Source organism: Coregonus clupeaformis, unplaced genomic scaffold, assembly GCF_020615455.1.
Source record: "Coregonus clupeaformis isolate EN_2021a unplaced genomic scaffold, ASM2061545v1 scaf0390, whole genome shotgun sequence".
Taxonomy (NCBI): domain Eukaryota; kingdom Metazoa; phylum Chordata; class Actinopteri; order Salmoniformes; family Salmonidae; genus Coregonus; species Coregonus clupeaformis.
In genome coordinates, this window is record NW_025533845.1 from 285,001 (window position 1) to 302,500 (window position 17,500).

Here is a 17,500-nt window from a genome sequence, read left to right on the forward strand (position 1 = left end):
GATAGACAGACAGTGAGGGATTAGTGAGGAGAGTTTCTGGGTGTGTTTGATGTGACAGACAGTGAGGGATTAGTGAGGAGAGTTTCTGGGTGTGTTTGATGTGACAGACAGTGAGGGATTAGTGAGGAGAGTTTCTGGGTGTGTTTGATGTGACGGACAGTGAGGGATTAGTGAGGAGAGTTTCTGGGTGTGTTTGATGTGACAGACAGTGAGGGATTAGTGAGGAGAGTTTCTGGGTGTGTTTGATATGACGGACAGTGAGGGATTAGTGAGGATGGTCTACTCATCTGCTGGGTCAGCAAACAGGGCAGGGAGAGAGGGAATGAGAGATAGAGGGAGGAGAGGAGGGGAGACAGAGATGGACTCTCTCCAGCGCAACTTAGAGGGGCCAGACAGGGCCAGATCCTCTGAGGTGTCTGTGTGTGTGTGTGTGTGTGTATGTATGTCAGGATGGTTGATGTATCTGTTCTCAACAGCTTTGCCACAGAGGTCAACGTACAGACTTCTCTTGGTCTCTCTCTCTCCTGTTTCTCTCCTGTTTCTCTCCTGTTTCTCTCCTGTTTCTCTCCTGTTTCTCTCCTGTTTCTCTCCTGTTTCTCTCCTGTTTCTCTCCTGTTTCTCTCCTGTTTCTCTCTTCTGTTTCTCTCCTGTTTCTCTCCTGTTTCTCTCCTGTTTCTCTCTCCTGTCTCTCTCCTGTTTCCCTCCTGTTTCTCTCCTGTTTCTCTCTCCTGTTTCTCTCTCTCTTCTGTTTCTCTCCTGTTTCTCTCCTGTTTCTCTCCTGTCTCTCTCCTGTTTCTCTCCTGTTTCTCTCCTGTTTCTCTCTCCTGTTTCCCTCCTGTTTCTCTCCTGTTTCTCTCTCCTGTTTCTCTCTCTCTCTTCTGTTTCTCTCCTGTTTCCCTCCTGTTTCTCTCCTGTTTCTCTCTCCTGTTTCTCTCTCCTGTTTCTATCTCTCTCTCTCTCTCTCCCGTTTCTCTCCCATTTCTCTCCTGTTTCTCTCCTGTTTCTCTCTCTCTCCCGTTTCTCTCCCTTTTCTCTCCCATTTCTCTCCTGTTTCTCTCCTGTTTCTCTCTCCTGTTTCTATCTCTCTCTCTCTCTCTCTCTCCCGTTTCTCTCCCATTTCTCTCCTGTTTATCTCGTTTCTCTCATGTTTCTCTCCTGTTTCTCTCTCCTGTTTCTATCTCTCTCTCTCTCCCGTTTCTCTCCCATTTCTCTCCTGTTTCTCTCCTGTTTCTCTCTCTCTCCCGTTTCTCTCCCATTTCTCTCCTGTTTCTCTCCTGTTTCTCTCTCCTGTTTCTATCTCTCTCTCTCTCTCTCCCGTTTCTCTCCCATTTCTCTCCTGTTTCTCTCCTGTTTCCCTCCTGTTTCTCTCCTGTTTCTCTCTCCTGTTTCTCTCTCCTGTTTCTATCTCTCTCTCTCTCCCGTTTCTCTCCCATTTCTCTCCTGTTTCTCTCCTGTTTCTCTCTCTCTCCCGTTTCTCTCCCATTTCTCTCCTGTTTCTCTCCTGTTTCTATCTCTCTCTCTCTCTCTCCCGTTTCTCTCCCGTTACTCTCCTGTTTCTCTCCTGTTTCTCTCTCTCTCCCATTTCTCTCCTGTCTCTCTCCTGTTTCTCTCTCTCTCCCGTTTCTCTCCTGTTTCTCTCCTGTTTCTCTCCTGTTTCTCTCCTGTCTCTCTCCTGTTTCTCTCCTGTTTCTATCTCTCCTGTTTCTCTCTCTCCTGTTTCTCTCTCTCCCGTTTTTCTCCCATTTCTCTCCTGTTTCTCTCTCTCCCGTTTCTCTCTCTCCTGTTTCTCTCACTCCTGTTTCTCTCCCGTTTCTCTCCTGTTTCTCTCCTGTTTCTCTCCTGTTTCTCTCTCTCCTGTTTCTCTCCTGTTTCTCTCCTGTTTCTCTCCTGTTTCTCTCTCTCCTGTTTCTCTCTCTCCCGTTTCTCTCCAGTTTCTCTCCTGTTTCTCTCTCTCCCGTTTCTCTCCCGTTTCTCTCCCGTTTCTCTCCTGTTTCTCTCCTGTTTCTCTCCCGTTTCTCTCCTGTTTTTCTCTCTCCTGTTTCTCTCTCTCCTGTTTCTCTCCTGTTTCTCTCCTGTTTCTCTCCTGTTTCTCTCCTGTTTCTCTCTCTCCTGTTTCTCTCCTGTTTCTCTCCTGTTTCTCTCCTGTTTCTCTCTCTCCCGTTTCTCTCCAGTTTCTCTCCTGTTTCTCTCTCTCCTGTTTCTCTCTCTCCCGTTTCTCTCCCGTTTCTCTCCTGTTTCTCTCCCGTTTCTCTCCTGTTTCTCTCGCTCTCCTGTTTCTCTCTCTCCCGTTTCTCTCCCGTTTCTCTCCTGTTTCTCTCCCGTTTCTCTCCTGTTTCTCTCCCATTTCTCTCCTGTTTCTCTCTCTCTCCTGTTTCTCTCTCTCCCGTTTCTCTCCCATTTCTCTCCTGTTTCTCTCCCGTTTCTCTCCTGTTTCTCTCCCATTTCTCTCATTTTTCTCTCTCTCCTGTTTCTCTCTCTCCTGTTTCTCTCTCTCCTGTTTCTCTCCTGTTTCTCTCCTGTTTCTCTCCTGTTTCTCTCTCTCCTGTTTCTCTCTCTCCTGTTTCTCTCTCTCCCGTTTCTCTCCCGTTTCTCTCCGTTTCTCTCCTGTTTCTCTCCCGTTTCTCTCCTGTTTCTCTCCTGTTTCTCTCTCTCCTGTTTCTCTCTCTCCTGTTTCTCTCCCGTTTCTCTCCTGTTTCTCTCCTGTTTCTCTCCCGTTTCTCTCCTGTTTCTCTCTCTCCCGTTTCTCTCCCGTTTCTCTCCCATTTCTCTCTCCCCTGTTTCTCTCTCTCCCGTTTCTCTCCAGTTTCTCTCCTGTTTCTCTCCTGTTTCTCTCTCTCCTGTTTCTCTCTCTCCCGTTTCTCTCAAGTTTCTCTCCTGTTTCTCTCTCTCCTGTTTCTCTCTCTCCCGTTTCTCTCCCGTTTCTCTCCTGTTTCTCTCCCGTTTCTCTCTCTCCTGTTTCTCTCTCTCCCGTTTCTCTCCTGTTTCTCTCCTGTTTCTCTCTCCTGTTTCTCTCTCTCCTGTTTCTCTCTCTCCTGTTTCTCTCCCGTTTCTCTCCTGTTTCTCTCTCTCCCGTTTCTCTCCCGTTTCTCTCCTGTTTCTCTCTCTCCTGTTTCTCTCCCGTTTCTCTCCTGTTTCTCTCCTGTTTCTCTCTCTCCTGTTTCTCTCCTGTTTCTCTCTCCTGTTTCCCTCCTGTTTCTCTCCTGTTTCTCTCTCCTGTTTCTCTCTCTCTCTTCTGTTTCTCTCCTGTTTCCCTCCTGTTTCTCTCCTGTTTCTCTCTCCTGTTTCTCTCTCCTGTTTCTATCTCTCTCTCTCTCTCTCTCTCCCGTTTCTCTCCCATTTCTCTCCTGTTTCTCTCCTGTTTCTCTCTCTCTCCCGTTTCTCTCCCCTTTCTCTCCCATTTCTCTCCTGTTTCTCTCCTGTTTCTCTCTCCTGTTTCTATCTCTCTCTCTCTCTCTCTCTCCTGTTTCTCTCCCATTTCTCTCCTGTTTATCTCCTGTTTCTCTCCTGTTTCTCTCCTGTTTCTATCTCTCTCTCTCTCTCTCTCTCTCGTTTCTCTCCCATTTCTCTCCTGTTTCTCTCCTGTTTCTCTCTCTCTCCCGTTTCTCTCCCGTTTCTCTCCCATTTCTCTCCTGTTTCTCTCCTGTTTCTCTCTCCTGTTTCTATCTCTCTCTCTCTCTCTCCCGTTTCTCTCCCATTTCTCTCCTGTTTCTCTCCTGTTTCCCTCCTGTTTCTCTCCTGTTTCTCTCTCCTGTTTCTCTCTCCTGTTTCTATCTCTCTCTCTCTCCCGTTTTTCTCCCATTTCTCTCCTGTTTCTCTCCTGTTTCTCTCTCTCTCCCGTTTCTCTCCCATTTCTCTCCTGTTTCTCTCCTGTTTCTATCTCTCTCTCTCTCCCGTTTCTCTCCCGTTACTCTCCTGTTTCTCTCCTGTTTCTCTCTCTCTCCCATTTCTCTCCTGTCTCTCTCCTGTTTCTCTCTCTCTCCCGTTTCTCTCCTGTTTCTCTCCTGTTTCTCTCCTGTTTCTCTCCTGTTTCTCTCCTGTTTCTCTCTCTCCTGTTTCTCTCCTGTTTCTCTCTCTCCTGTTTCTCTCTCTCCTGTTTCTCTCTCTCCCGTTTCTCTCCCATTTCTCTCCTGTTTCTCTCTCTCCCGTTTCTCTCTCTCCTGTTTCTCTCACTCCTGTTTCTCTCCCGTTTCTCTCCTGTTTCTCTCCTGTTTCTCTCCTGTTTCTCTCCTGTTTCTCTCTCTCCTGTTTCTCTCCTGTTTCTCTCCTGTTTCTCTCCTGTTTCTCTCTCTCCTGTTTCTCTCTCTCCCGTTTCTCTCCAGTTTCTCTCCTGTTTCTCTCTCTCCCGTTTCTCTCCCGTTTCTCTCCCGTTTCTCTCCTGTTTCTCTCCTGTTTCTCTCCTGTTTCTCTCCTGTTTTTCTCTCTCCTGTTTCTCTCCTGTTTCTCTCCTGTTTCTCTCCTGTTTCTCTCCTGTTTCTCTCCTGTTTCTCTCTCTCCTGTTTCTCTCCTGTTTCTCTCCTGTTTCTCTCCTGTTTCTCTCTCTCCTGTTTCTCTCCTGTTTCTCTCCTGTTTCTCTCTCTCCTGTTTCTCTCTCTCCTGTTTCTCTCCTGTTTCTCTCCTGTTTCTCTCCGTTTCTCTCCTGTTTCTCTCGCTCTCCTGTTTCTCTCTCTCCCGTTTCTCTCCCGTTTCTCTCCTGTTTCTCTCCCGTTTCTCTCCTGTTTCTCTCCCATTTCTCTCCTGTTTCTCTCTCTCCTGTTTCTCTCTCTCTCTCCTGTTTCTCTCCCGTTTCTCTCCTGTTTCTCTCCCGTTTCTCTCCTGTTTCTCTCTCTCTCCTGTTTCTCTCTCTCCCGTTTCTCTCCCATTTCTCTCCTGTTTCTCTCCCGTTTCTCTCCTGTTTCTCTCCCATTTCTCTCCTTTTTCTCTCTCTCCTGTTTCTCTCTCTCCTGTTTCTCTCTCTCCTGTTTCTCTCCTGTTTCTCTCCTGTTTCTCTCCTGTTTCTCTCTCTCCTGTTTCTCTCTCTCCTGTTTCTCTCTCTCCCGTTTCTCTCCCGTTTCTCTCCCGTTTCTCTCCTGTTTCTCTCCCGTTTCTCTCCTGTTTCTCTCCTGTTTCTCTCTCTCCTGTTTCTCTCTCTCCTGTTTCTCTCTCTCCTGTTTCTCTCCTGTTTCTCTCCTGTTTCTCTCCCGTTTCTCTCCTGTTTCTCTCTCTCCCGTTTCTCTCCCGTTTTTCTCCCATTTCTCTCTCCCCTGTTTCTCTCTCTCCTGTTTCTCTCCAGTTTCTCTCCTGTTTCTCTCCTGTTTCTCTCTCTCCTGTTTCTCTCTCTCCCGTTTCTCTCAAGTTTCTCTCCTGTTTCTCTCTCTCCTGTTTCTCTCTCTCCCGTTTCTCTCCTGTTTCTCTCCGTTTCTCTCTCCTGTTTCTCTCTCTCCCGTTTCTCTCCTGTTTCTCTCCTGTTTCTCTCTCCTGTTTCTCTCTCTCCTGTTTCTCTCTCTCCTGTTTCTCTCCCGTTTCTCTCCTGTTTCTCTCTCTCCCGTTTCTCTCCCGTTTCTCTCCTGTTTCTCTCTCTCCTGTTTCTCTCCCGTTTCTCTCCTGTTTCTCTCCTGTTTCTCTCTCTCCTGTTTCTCTCCTGTTTCTCTCCTGTTTCTCTCCCGTTTCTCTCCTTCTCTCTCTTTTTCTCTTCTTCTTCTCTCTTTGTATTTGATCAGCAAAATCTCTCTTACCGCTTGAGACAAAACGTGTGTGTGAGCGTATGTGTGTACAGTACAGTACAGTACATATTATTGCATGTGTGAGACCATGGGTGTCCATGTATGTTACCACATTCACCAAGTGTACAAGACAGTGTGTTAGTGCTGGGGAGGAGAGAGGGATGGAGGGGAGGAGAGAGGGGAGGAGAGAGGGATGGAGGGGAGGAGAGAGGGATGGAGGGGAGGAGAGAGGGATGGAGGGAGGAGAGAGGGGAGGAGGGAGGGATGGAGGGAGAGGAAGAGGGGATGGAGGGAGGGAGAGAGGGGAGAAGAGAGGGAGGGAGGAGGAGAGAGGGATGGAGGGGGGAGGAGAGAGGGAGGAGGGAGGAGGGAGAGAGGGGAGGAGAGAGGGGGAGGGAGGAGAGAGGGGAGGGAGAGGGGAGGAGAGGGGATGGAGGAGGAGGAGAGGGATGGAGGGAGGAGAGAGGGATGGAGGGGAGGAGAGAGGGGAGAGAGAGAGGGATGGAGGGGGGGAGGGAGGGAGGAGGGAGGAGAGGATGGAGGAGGAGGAGGGAGGAGAGAGGGATGGAGGGGGAGAGAGGAGGAGGAGGGATGGAGGGGAGGAGAGGGAGGAGAGAGGGATGGAGGGGGAGGAGAGGGGAGGAGAGAGGGATGGAGGGGGAGGGAGAGAGGGATGGAGGGGGAGAGAGGGGGGGGAGGAGAGAGGGATGGAGGGAGGAGGAGAGAGGGATGGAGGGAGGAGAGAGGGGAGGAGAGAGGGAGGAGGGAGGGGAGGAGAGAGGGGGAGGAGGGGAGGAGAGAGGGAGAGGGATGGAGGGAGGAGAGAGGGAGGAGGAGAGAGGAGGAGGAGGAGAGGAGGGAGGAGGGAGGAGGAGGAGGAGGGAGGAGGAGGGATGGAGGGGGGGGAGAGAGGGAGGAGAGAGGGATGGGGAGGAGAGAGGGGAGAGAGAGGGAGGAGGGAGGGAGGGAGAGAGGGATGGAGGAGGGAGGAGAGAGGGATGGAGGGAGGAGAGAGGGGAGAGAGGGATGGAGGGAGGAGAGAGAGGAGGAGAGGGGATGGAGGGAGGGAGAGAGGGATGGAGGAGGGAGGAGAGGGGAGGAGAGAGGGATGGAGGGGGAGAGGGGGAGGAGAAAGGGAGGAGAGGGGGAGAGGGGAGGAGAGAGGGATGGAGGGAGGAGAGAGGGGAGAGAGGATGGAGGAGGAGAGAGGGAGGAGGAGGGATGAGGGGAGGAGAGAGGATGGAGGGAGGAGAGAGGGGAGGAGAGAGGGATGGAGGGGAGGAGAGAGGGAGGGAGGAGAGAGGAGGAGGGAGGGGAGGAGAGAGGGATGGAGGGAGAGGGATGGAGGAGAGGAGAGAGGGGAGGAGAGGAGGGATGGAGGGGGGGAGGGGAGGAGAGAGGGGAGGGAGGAGAGAGGGATGGAGGAGAGGAGAGAGGGATGGAGGGGAGGGAGAGAGGGATGGAGGGAGGAGAGAGCGAAGGAGGGAGGGAGAGGGATGGAGGGGGGAGAGAGGGATGGAGGGGGGAGGAGAGAGGGATGGAGGAGGGGAGAGGGATGGAGGAGGGATAGAGGGATGGAGGGAGGAGAGAGGGAGGGAGGAGAGGAGGAGGGATGGAGGGAGGAGAGAGGAAGGGAGAGAGGGGGGGAGAGGGGAGGAGAGGGATGGAGGAGAGGGAGGAGGGGGGAGGAGAGAGGGGATGGAGGAGAGGAGAGAGGGAGAGGAGAGAGGGATGGAGGAGAGGAGAGAGGAGAGGAGAGAGGGATGGAGGAGAGGAGAGAGGATGGAGGAGAGGAGAGAGGGATAGAGGGATGGAGGAGAGGAAAGAGGGGAGGAGAGAGGGATGGAGGAGAGGAGAGAGAGATAGAGGGATGGAGGAGAGGAAAGAGGGGAGGAGAGAGGGATGGAGGGGAGGAGAGTCCCTCTTGAGATCCCAAACACTGAGTCATGTTAAACGGGATAAATCCAGCTCATTACTTGGTGGGTGTGCGGTTTGTTGTTTTTGAAATTGCAGACTGCTACTTTAACAAGGCCAAGGCTATCAGCCCTAACTTCACTGTTCTGATCACAGTAGGTCACATCCATCTTTTGGTCAATTAAATTACAGAATGAGCTCTTTTTTTAAACTGTAAAATGTATATTAAAATACAAGCAAGGGGTACATTTTCCTGAAGAAAAAATTGTGTGACTTGCTTCAGCTGTCCAAAAGTATTTTTATGGTAATGGGAGATATTTAAATGTCAAAGATTAGGGTGAAATTGATGTAGAATTGCGGTAGAAATAGAAATCGAGGAGGAAATGTCTGGGCATGTCTAATGTTATTTTTTACCTGGCACCAGCGAATAGGACTGTGGGCCCGGAACACTGGCACCTAGCTCCCCTCCTGACCCTGGATTGGCCAGATTGCTTTTCATCTCCTCCAATCCACCGGCTAGAGCCATGGCTGAATATTCTGATGTCTGGAGAGAGAGAGAGAGAGAGAGAGAGAGAGAGAGAGAGAGAGAGAGAGAGAGAGAGAGAGAGAGAGGAGAGAGAGAGAGAGAGAGAGAGGGGAAGAAGGGGGGAGAGAGAGAGAGAGAGAGAGAGAGAGAGAGAGAGAGAGAGGTTAGACAAGGACAAAAACATGGTCTACTCTTGAGACACACACACACACACACCTCTTCAGGTTGTCAGGTATTTTTTACACACACACACACACAGATTACACACACACACACACACACACACACACACTCTGAGCCTCTAGTGGAGAAGGAGACAATCTTTCATTGATCTGTTGACAGAGACAGGGATTTACTAGAGTCTATAAACCATAGGATCAGGACACACACTGAGCTGAGAGGTACAGTTAACACAAAGCCTCCCTGAGCGGCAAGAACCCCACTTCCCTCCACACACGAGAGAGAGAGAGAGAGAGAGAGAGAGAGAGAGAGAGAGAGAGAGAGAGAGAGAGAGAGAGAGAGAGAGAGAGAGAGAGAGAGAGAGAGAGAGAGAGAGAGAGAGAGAGAGAGAGAGAGAGAGAATTGGAACATTGGAAGTAAGTCAAACTGATCTCATCAGAACTCCTTAAAGGGGAAATCTGAGATTGCAACATCCATTTTTTGGACTTAAATCAACTATATATAATCATTGAATCTTGAAAAATGTAACTTTTTCAAGTTATTAAAAATGCTTTTTACTCCATTGTTTGTAAACAATGTAAATTGTAAACAAACTCTGTATATCCTGAAAACATGGTTAAACCTCTAGTGTTGACATCATGGACGGTCACTCCTTGTATCCATAGCTCTGTCTATGAATATGAGCGGTTCCCTTTCCACAGCCCCATTCACTCAGCTGTAATGATGGTGGTCTACAAAGTGGAAGGTGTTAATCTGCTATAGATTTAATGTCTGGAGGAACAGAGTCAGCTCATCTGGCTCATGATGTTGGAAATGACTGTTCTATCTGTGTGTGTGTCTGTGTCTGTGTCTGTGTGTGTGTGTGTGTGTGTGTGTGTCTGTGTTCACTGACCTCTTAAACACCCCTGTGTTCATCAACAACACAATCACTGGACTGTGACCGTCCAAATAGTAGATTACCCTTTTACACTTCCCTCTCTATCTACCTTGTATACTACCTCCCTCTATATCTACCCTGTATACTACCTCTACCTCCCTCTACATCTACCCTGTATACTACCTCCCTCTATATCTACCCTGTATACTACCTCCCTCTATATCTACCCTGTATACTACCTCTACCTCCCTCTATATCTACCCTGTATACTACCTCCCTCTATATCTACCCTGTATACTACCTCTACCCTCCCTCTATATCAACCCTGTATACTACCTCCCTCTATATCTACCCTGTATACTACCTCTACCTCCCTCTATATCTACCCTGTATACTACCTCTACCTCCCTCTATATCTACCCTGTATACTACCCTCCTCCTCTATATCTACCCTGTATACTACCTCCCTCTATATCTACCCTGTATACTACCTCCCTCTATATCTACCCCTGTATACTACCTCTACCTCCCTCATATATACCCTGTATACTACCTCCCTCTATATCTACCCTGTATACTACCTCTACCTCCCTCTATATCTACCCTGTATACTACCTCTACCTCCCTCTATATCTACCCTGTATACTACCTCTACCTCCCTCTATATCTACCCTGTATACTACCTCTACCTCCCTCTATATCTACCCTGTATACTACCTCTACCTCCCTCTATATCTACCCTGTATACTACCTCCCTCTATATCTACCCTGTATACTACCTCTACCTCCCTCTATATCTACCCTGTATACTACCTCCCTCTATATCTACCCTGTATACTACCTCTACCTCCCTCTATATCTACCCTGTATACTACCTCCCTCTATATCTACCCTGTATACTACCTCTACCTCCCTCTATATCTACCCTGTATACTACCTCTACCTCCCTCTATATCTACCCTGTATACTACCTCTACCTCCCTCTATATCTACCCTGTATACTACCTCCCTCTATATCTACCCTGTATACTACCTCTACCTCCCTCTATATCTACCCTGTATACTACCTCCCTCTATATCTACCCTGTATACTACCTCTACCTCCCTCTATATCTACCCTGTATACTACCTCCCTCTATATCTACCCTGTATACTACCTCTACCTCCCTCTATATCTACCCTGTATACTACCTCCCTCTATATCTACCCTGTATACTACCTCTACCTCCCTCTATATCTACCCTGTATACTACCTCTACCTCCCTCTATATCTACCCTGTATACTACCTCCCTCTATATCTACCCTGTATACTACCTCCCTCTATATCTACCCTGTATACTACCTCCCTCTATATCTACCCTGTATACTACCTCCCTCTATATCTACCCTGTATACTACCTCCCTCTATATCTACCCTGTATACTACCTCCCTCTATATCTACCCTGTATACTACCTCTACCACCCTCTATATCTACCCTGTATACTACCTCTACCTCCCTCTATATCTACCCTGTATACTACCTCTACCTCCCTCTATATCTACCCTGTATACTACCTCTACCTCCCTCTATATCTACCCTGTATACTACCTCCCTCTATATCTACCCTGTATACTACCTCTACCTCCCTCTATATCTACCCTGTATACTACCTCCCTCTATATCTACCCTGTATACTACCTCTACCTCCCTTTATATCTACCCTGTATACTACCTCCCTCTATATCTACCCTGTATACTACCTCCCTCTATATCTACCCTGTATACTACCTCTACCTCCCTCTATATCTACCCTGTATACTACCTCCCTCTATATCTACCCTGTATACTACCTCCCTCTATATCTACCCTGTATACTACCTCTACCTCCCTCTATATCTACCCTGTATACTACCTCCCTCTCTATCTACCCTGTATACTACCTCTACCTCCCTCTATATCTACCCTGTATACTACCTCTACCTCCCTCTATATCTACCCTGTATACTACCTCCCTCTCTATCTACCCTGTATACTACCTCCCTCTCTATCTACCCTGTATACTACCTCTACCTCCCTCTATATCTACCCTGTATACTACCTCTACCTCCCTCTATATCTACCCTGTATACTACCTCTACCTCCCTCTATATCTACCCTGTATACTACCTCCCTCTATATCTACCCTGTATACTACCTCTACCTCCTCTATATCTACCCTGTATACTACCTCCCTCTATATCTACCCTGTATACTACCTCTACCTCCCTCTATATCTACCCTGTATACTACCTCCCTCTATATCTACCCTGTATACTACCTCCCTCTATATCTACCCTGTATACTACCTCTACCCTCCCTCTATATCTACCCTGTATACTACCTCTACCTCCCTCTATATCTACCCTGTATACTACCTCTACCTCCCTCTATATCTACCCTGTATACTACCTACCTCCCTCTATATCTACCCTGTATACTACCTCCCTCTATATCTACCCTGTATACTACCTCTACCTCCCTCTATATCTACCCTGTATACTACCTCTACCTCCCTCTATATCTACCCTGTATACTACCTCCCTCTATATCTACCCTGTATACTACACTCCCTCTATATCTACCCTGTATACTACCTCCCTCTATATCTACCCTGTATACTACCTCTACCTCCCTCTATATATACCCTGTATACTACCTCCCTCTATATCTACCCTGTATACTACCTCTACCTCCCTCTATATCTACCCTGTATACTACCTCTACCTCCCTCTATATCTACCCTGTATACTACCTCTACCTCCCTCTATATCTACCCTGTATACTACCTCCCTCTATATCTACCCTGTATACTACCTCCCTCTATATCTACTCTGTATACTACCTCCCTCTATATCTACCCTGTATACTACCTCTACCTCCCTCTATATCTACCCTGTATACTACCTCCCTCTATATCTACCCTGTATACTACCTCCCTCTATATCTACCCTGTATACTACCTCTACCTCCCTCTATATCTACCCTGTATACTACCTCTACCTCCCTCTATATCTACCCTGTATACTACCTATACCTCCCTCTATATCTACCCTGTATACTACCTCTACACTCCCTCTATATCTACCCTGTATACTACCTCCCTCTATATCTACCCTGTATACTACCTCTACCTCCCTCTATATCTACCCTGTATACTACCTCCCTCTATATCTACCCTGTATACTACCTCTACCTCCCTCTATATCTACCCTGTATACTACCTCCCTCTATATCTACCCTGTATACTACCTCCCTCTATATCTACCCTGTATACTACCTCTACCTCCCTCTATATCTACCCTGTATACTACCTCCCTCTATATCTACCCTGTATACTACCTCCCTCTATATCTACCCTGTATACTACCTCTACCTCCCTCTATATCTACCCTGTATACTACCTCCCTCTCTATCTACCCTGTATACTACCTCTACCTCCCTCTATATCTACCCTGTATACTACCTCTACCCTCCCTCTATATCTACCCTGTATACTACCTCCCTCTCTATCTACCCTGTATACTACCTCCCTCTCTATCTACCCTGTATACTACCTCTACCTCCCTCTATATCTACCCTGTATACTACCTCTACCTCCCTCTATATCTACCCTGTATACTACCTCTACCTCCCTCTATATCTACCCTGTATACTACCTCCCTCTATATCTACCCTGTATACTACCTCTACCTCCCTCTATATCTACCCTGTATACTACCTCCCTCTATATCTACCCTGTATACTACCTCTACCTCCCTCTATATCTACCCTGTATACTACCTCCCTCTATATCTACCCTGTATACTACTCCCTCCCTCTATATCTACCCTGTATACTACCTCTACCTCCCTCTATATCTACCCTGTATACTACCTCTACCTCCCTCTATATCTACCCTGTATACTACCTCTACCTCCCTCTATATCTACCCTGTATACTACCTCTACCTCCCTCTATATCTACCCTGTATACTACCTCCCTCTATATCTACCCTGTATACTACCTCTACCTCCCTCTATATCTACCCTGTATACTACCTCTACCTCCCTCTATATCTACCCTGTATACTACCTCCCTCTATATCTACCCTGTATACTACCTCCCTCTATATCTACCCTGTATACTACCTCCCTCTATATCTACCCTGTATACTACCTCTACCTCCCTCTATATCTACCCTGTATACTACCTCCCTCTATATCTACCCTGTATACTACCTCTACCTCCCTCTATATCTACCCTGTATACTACCTCTACCTCCCTCTATATCTACCCTGTATACTACCTCTACCTCCCTCTATATCTACCCTGTATACTACACTCTACCTCCCTCTATATCTACCCTGTATACTACCTCTACCTCCCCTCTATATCTACCCTGTATACTACCTCCCTCTATATCTACCCTGTATACTACCTCTACCTCCCTCTATATCTACCCTGTATACTACCTCCCTCTATATCTACCCTGTATACTACCTCTACCTCCCTCTATATCTACCCTGTATACTACCTCTACCTCCCTCTATATCTACCCTGTATACTACCTCTACCTCCCTCTATATCTACCCTGTATACTACCTCTACCTCCCTCTATATCTACCCTGTATACTACCTCCCTCTATATCTACCCTGTATACTACCTCTACCTCCCTCTATATCTACCCTGTATACTACCTCCCTCTATATCTACCCTGTATACTACCTCTACCTCCCTCTATATCTACCCTGTATACTACCTCCCTCTATATCTACCCTGTATACTACCTCTACCTCCCTCTATATCTACCCTGTATACTACTCTACCCCTCTATATCTACCCTGTATACTACCTCCTCTATATCTACCCTGTATACTACCTCTACCTCCCTCTATATCTACCCTGTATACTACCTCTACCTCCCTCTATATCTACCCTGTATACTACCTCCCTCTATATCTACCCTGTATACTACCTCTACCTCCCTCTATATCTACCCTGTATACTACCTTACCTCCCTCTATATCTACCCTGTATACTACCTCCCTCTATATCTACCCTGTATACTACCTCTACCTCCCTCTATATCTACCCTGTATACTACCTCCCTCTATATCTACCCTGTATACTACCTCCCTCTATATCTACCCTGTATACTACCTCCCTCTATATCTACCCTGTATACTACCTCTACCTCCCTCTATATCTACCCTGTATACTACCTCCCTCTATATCTACCCTGTATACTACCTCTACCTCCCTCTATATCTACCCTGTATACTCTACCTCCCTCTATATCTACCCTGTATACTACCTCTACCTCCCTCTATATCTACCCTGTATACTACCTCTACCTCTCTATATCTACCCTGTATACTACCTCCCTCTATATCTACCCTGTATACTACCTCTACTCCTCTATATCTACCCTGTATACTACCTCTACCTCCCTCTATATCTACCCTGTATACTACCTCTACCTCCCTCTATATCTACCCTGTATACTACCTCTACCTCCCTCTATATCTACCCTGTATACTACCTCCCTCTATATCTACCCTGTATACTACCTCTACCTCCCTCTATATCTACCCTGTATACTACCTCCCTCTATATCTACCCTGTATACTACCTCTACCTCCCTCTATATCTACCCTGTATACTACCTCCCTCTATATCTACCCTGTATACTACCTCCCTCTATATCTACCCCTGTATACTACCTCCCTCTATATCTACCCTGTATACTACCTCTACCTCCCTCTATATCTACCCTGTATACTACCTCTCCTCTATATCTACCCTGTATACTACCTCCCTCTATATCTACCCTGTATACTCCCTCTACCTCCCTCTATATCTACCCTGTATACTACCTCTACCTCCCTCTATATCTACCCTGTATACTACCTCTACCTCCCTCTATATCTACCCTGTATACTACCTCTCCTCTATATCTACCCTGTATACTACCTCCTCCCTCTATATCTACCCTGTATACTACCTCCTCTATATCTACCCTGTATACTACCTCTACCTCCCTCTATATCTACCCTGTATACTACCTCCCTCTATATCTACCCTGTATACTACCTCTACCTCCCTCTATATCTACCCTGTATACTACCTCTACCTCCCTCTATATCTACCCTGTATACTACCTCTACCTCCTCTATATCTACCCTGTATACTACCTCTACCTCCCTCTATATCTACCCTGTATACTACCTCTACCTCCTCTATATCTACCCTGTATACTACCTCCCTCTATATCTACCCTGTATACTACCTCTACCTCCCTCTATATCTACCCTGTATACTACCTCCCTCTATATCTACCCTGTATACTACCTCTACCTCCCTCTATATCTACCCTGTATACTACCTCCCTCTATATCTACCCTGTATACTACCTCTACCTCCCTCTATATCTACCCTGTATACTACCTCCCTCTATATCTACCCTGTATACTACCTCCTCTATATCTACCCTGTATACTACCTCTACCTCCCTCTATATCTACCCTGTATACTACCTCTACCTCCCTCTATATCTACCCTGTATACTACCTCTACCTCCCTCTATATCTACCCTGTATACTACCTCTACCTCCCTCTATATCTACCCTGTATACTACCTCCCTCTATATCTACCCTGTATACTACCTCTACCTCCCTCTATATCTACCCTGTATACTACCTCCCTCTATATCTACCCTGTATACTACCTCTACCTCCCTCTATATCTACCCTGTATACTACCTCCTCTATATCTACCCTGTATACTACCTCCCTCTATATCTACCCTGTATACTACCTCTACCTCCCTCTATATCTACCCTGTATACTACCTCCCTCTATATCTACCCTGTATACTACCTCCCTCTATATCTACCCTGTATACTACCTCTACCTCCCTCTATATCTACCCTGTATACTACCTCTACCCTCTATATCTACCCTGTATACTACCTCTACCTCCCTCTATATCTACCCTGTATACTACCTCTACCTCCCTCTATATCTACCCTGTATACTACCTCCCTCTATATCTACCCTGTATAACTACCTCCCTCTCTATCTACCCTGTATACTACCTCTACCTCCCTCTATATCTACCCTGTATACTACCTCTACCTCCCTCTATATCTACCCTGTATACTACCTCCCTCTATATCTACCCTGTATACTACCTCTACCTCCCTCTATATCTACCCTGTATACTACCTCCCTCTATATCTACCCTGTATACTACCTCTACCTCCCTCTATATCTACCCTGTATACTACCTCCCTCTCTATCTACCCTGTATACTACCTCTACCTCCCTCTATATCTACCCTGTATACTACCTCCCTCTCTATCTACCCTGTATACTACCTCCCTCTCTATCTACCCTGTATACTACCTCTACCTCCCTCTATATCTACCCTGTATACTACCTCCCTCTATATCTACCCTGTATACTACCTCCCTCTATATCTACCCTGTATACTACCTCCCTCTATATCTACCCTGTATACTACCTCCCTCTATATCTACCCTGTATACTACCTCTACCTCCCTCTATATCTACCCTGTATACTACCTCCCTCTATATCTACCCTGTATACTACCTCTACCTCCCTCTATATCTACCCTGTATACTACCTCCCTCTATATCTACCCTGTATACTACCTCTACCTCCCTCTATATCTACCCTGTATACTACCTCTACCTCCCTCTATATCTACCCTGTATACTACCTCCCTCTATATCTACCCTGTATACTACCTCTACCTCCCTCTATATCTACCCTGTATACTACCTCTACCTCCCTCTATATCTACCCTGTATACTACCTCCCTCTATATCTACCCTGTATACCTCTACCTCCCTCTATATCTACCCTGTATACTACCTCCCTCTATATCTACCCTGTATACTACCTCTACCTCCCTCTATATCTACCCTGTATACTACCTCCCTCTATATCTACCCTGTATACTACCTCTACCTCCCTCTATATCTACCCTGTATACTACCTCTACCTCCCTCTATATCTACCCTGTATACTACCTCTACCTCCCTCTATATCTACCCTGTATACTACCTCCCTCTATATCTACCCTGTATACTACCTCTACCTCCCTCTCTATCTACCCTGTATACTACCTCTACCTCCCTCTATATCTACCCTGTATACTACCTCCTCTATATCTACCCTGTATACTACCTCTACCTCCCTCTATATCTACCCTGTATACTACCTCCCTCTATATCTACCCTGTATACTACTCTACCTCCCTCTATATCTACCCTG

The 17,500-nt window shown here is 47.0% G+C and overlaps 1 protein-coding gene across 2 annotated transcripts in view; it reads right to left on the reverse strand.

Moving 5' to 3' along the window:
• Positions 1-17,500, reverse strand: part of pax5 (paired box 5) — a 106,186-nt gene that overhangs the window by 9,955 nt on the left and 78,731 nt on the right. For both annotated transcript variants that reach the window (XM_045215194.1, XM_045215195.1), the window contains exon 7: positions 8,028-8,157. In XM_045215194.1, the coding sequence (XP_045071129.1) occupies positions 8,028-8,157 (130 nt within the window). The remainder of the gene's footprint in view (positions 1-8,027; positions 8,158-17,500) is intronic.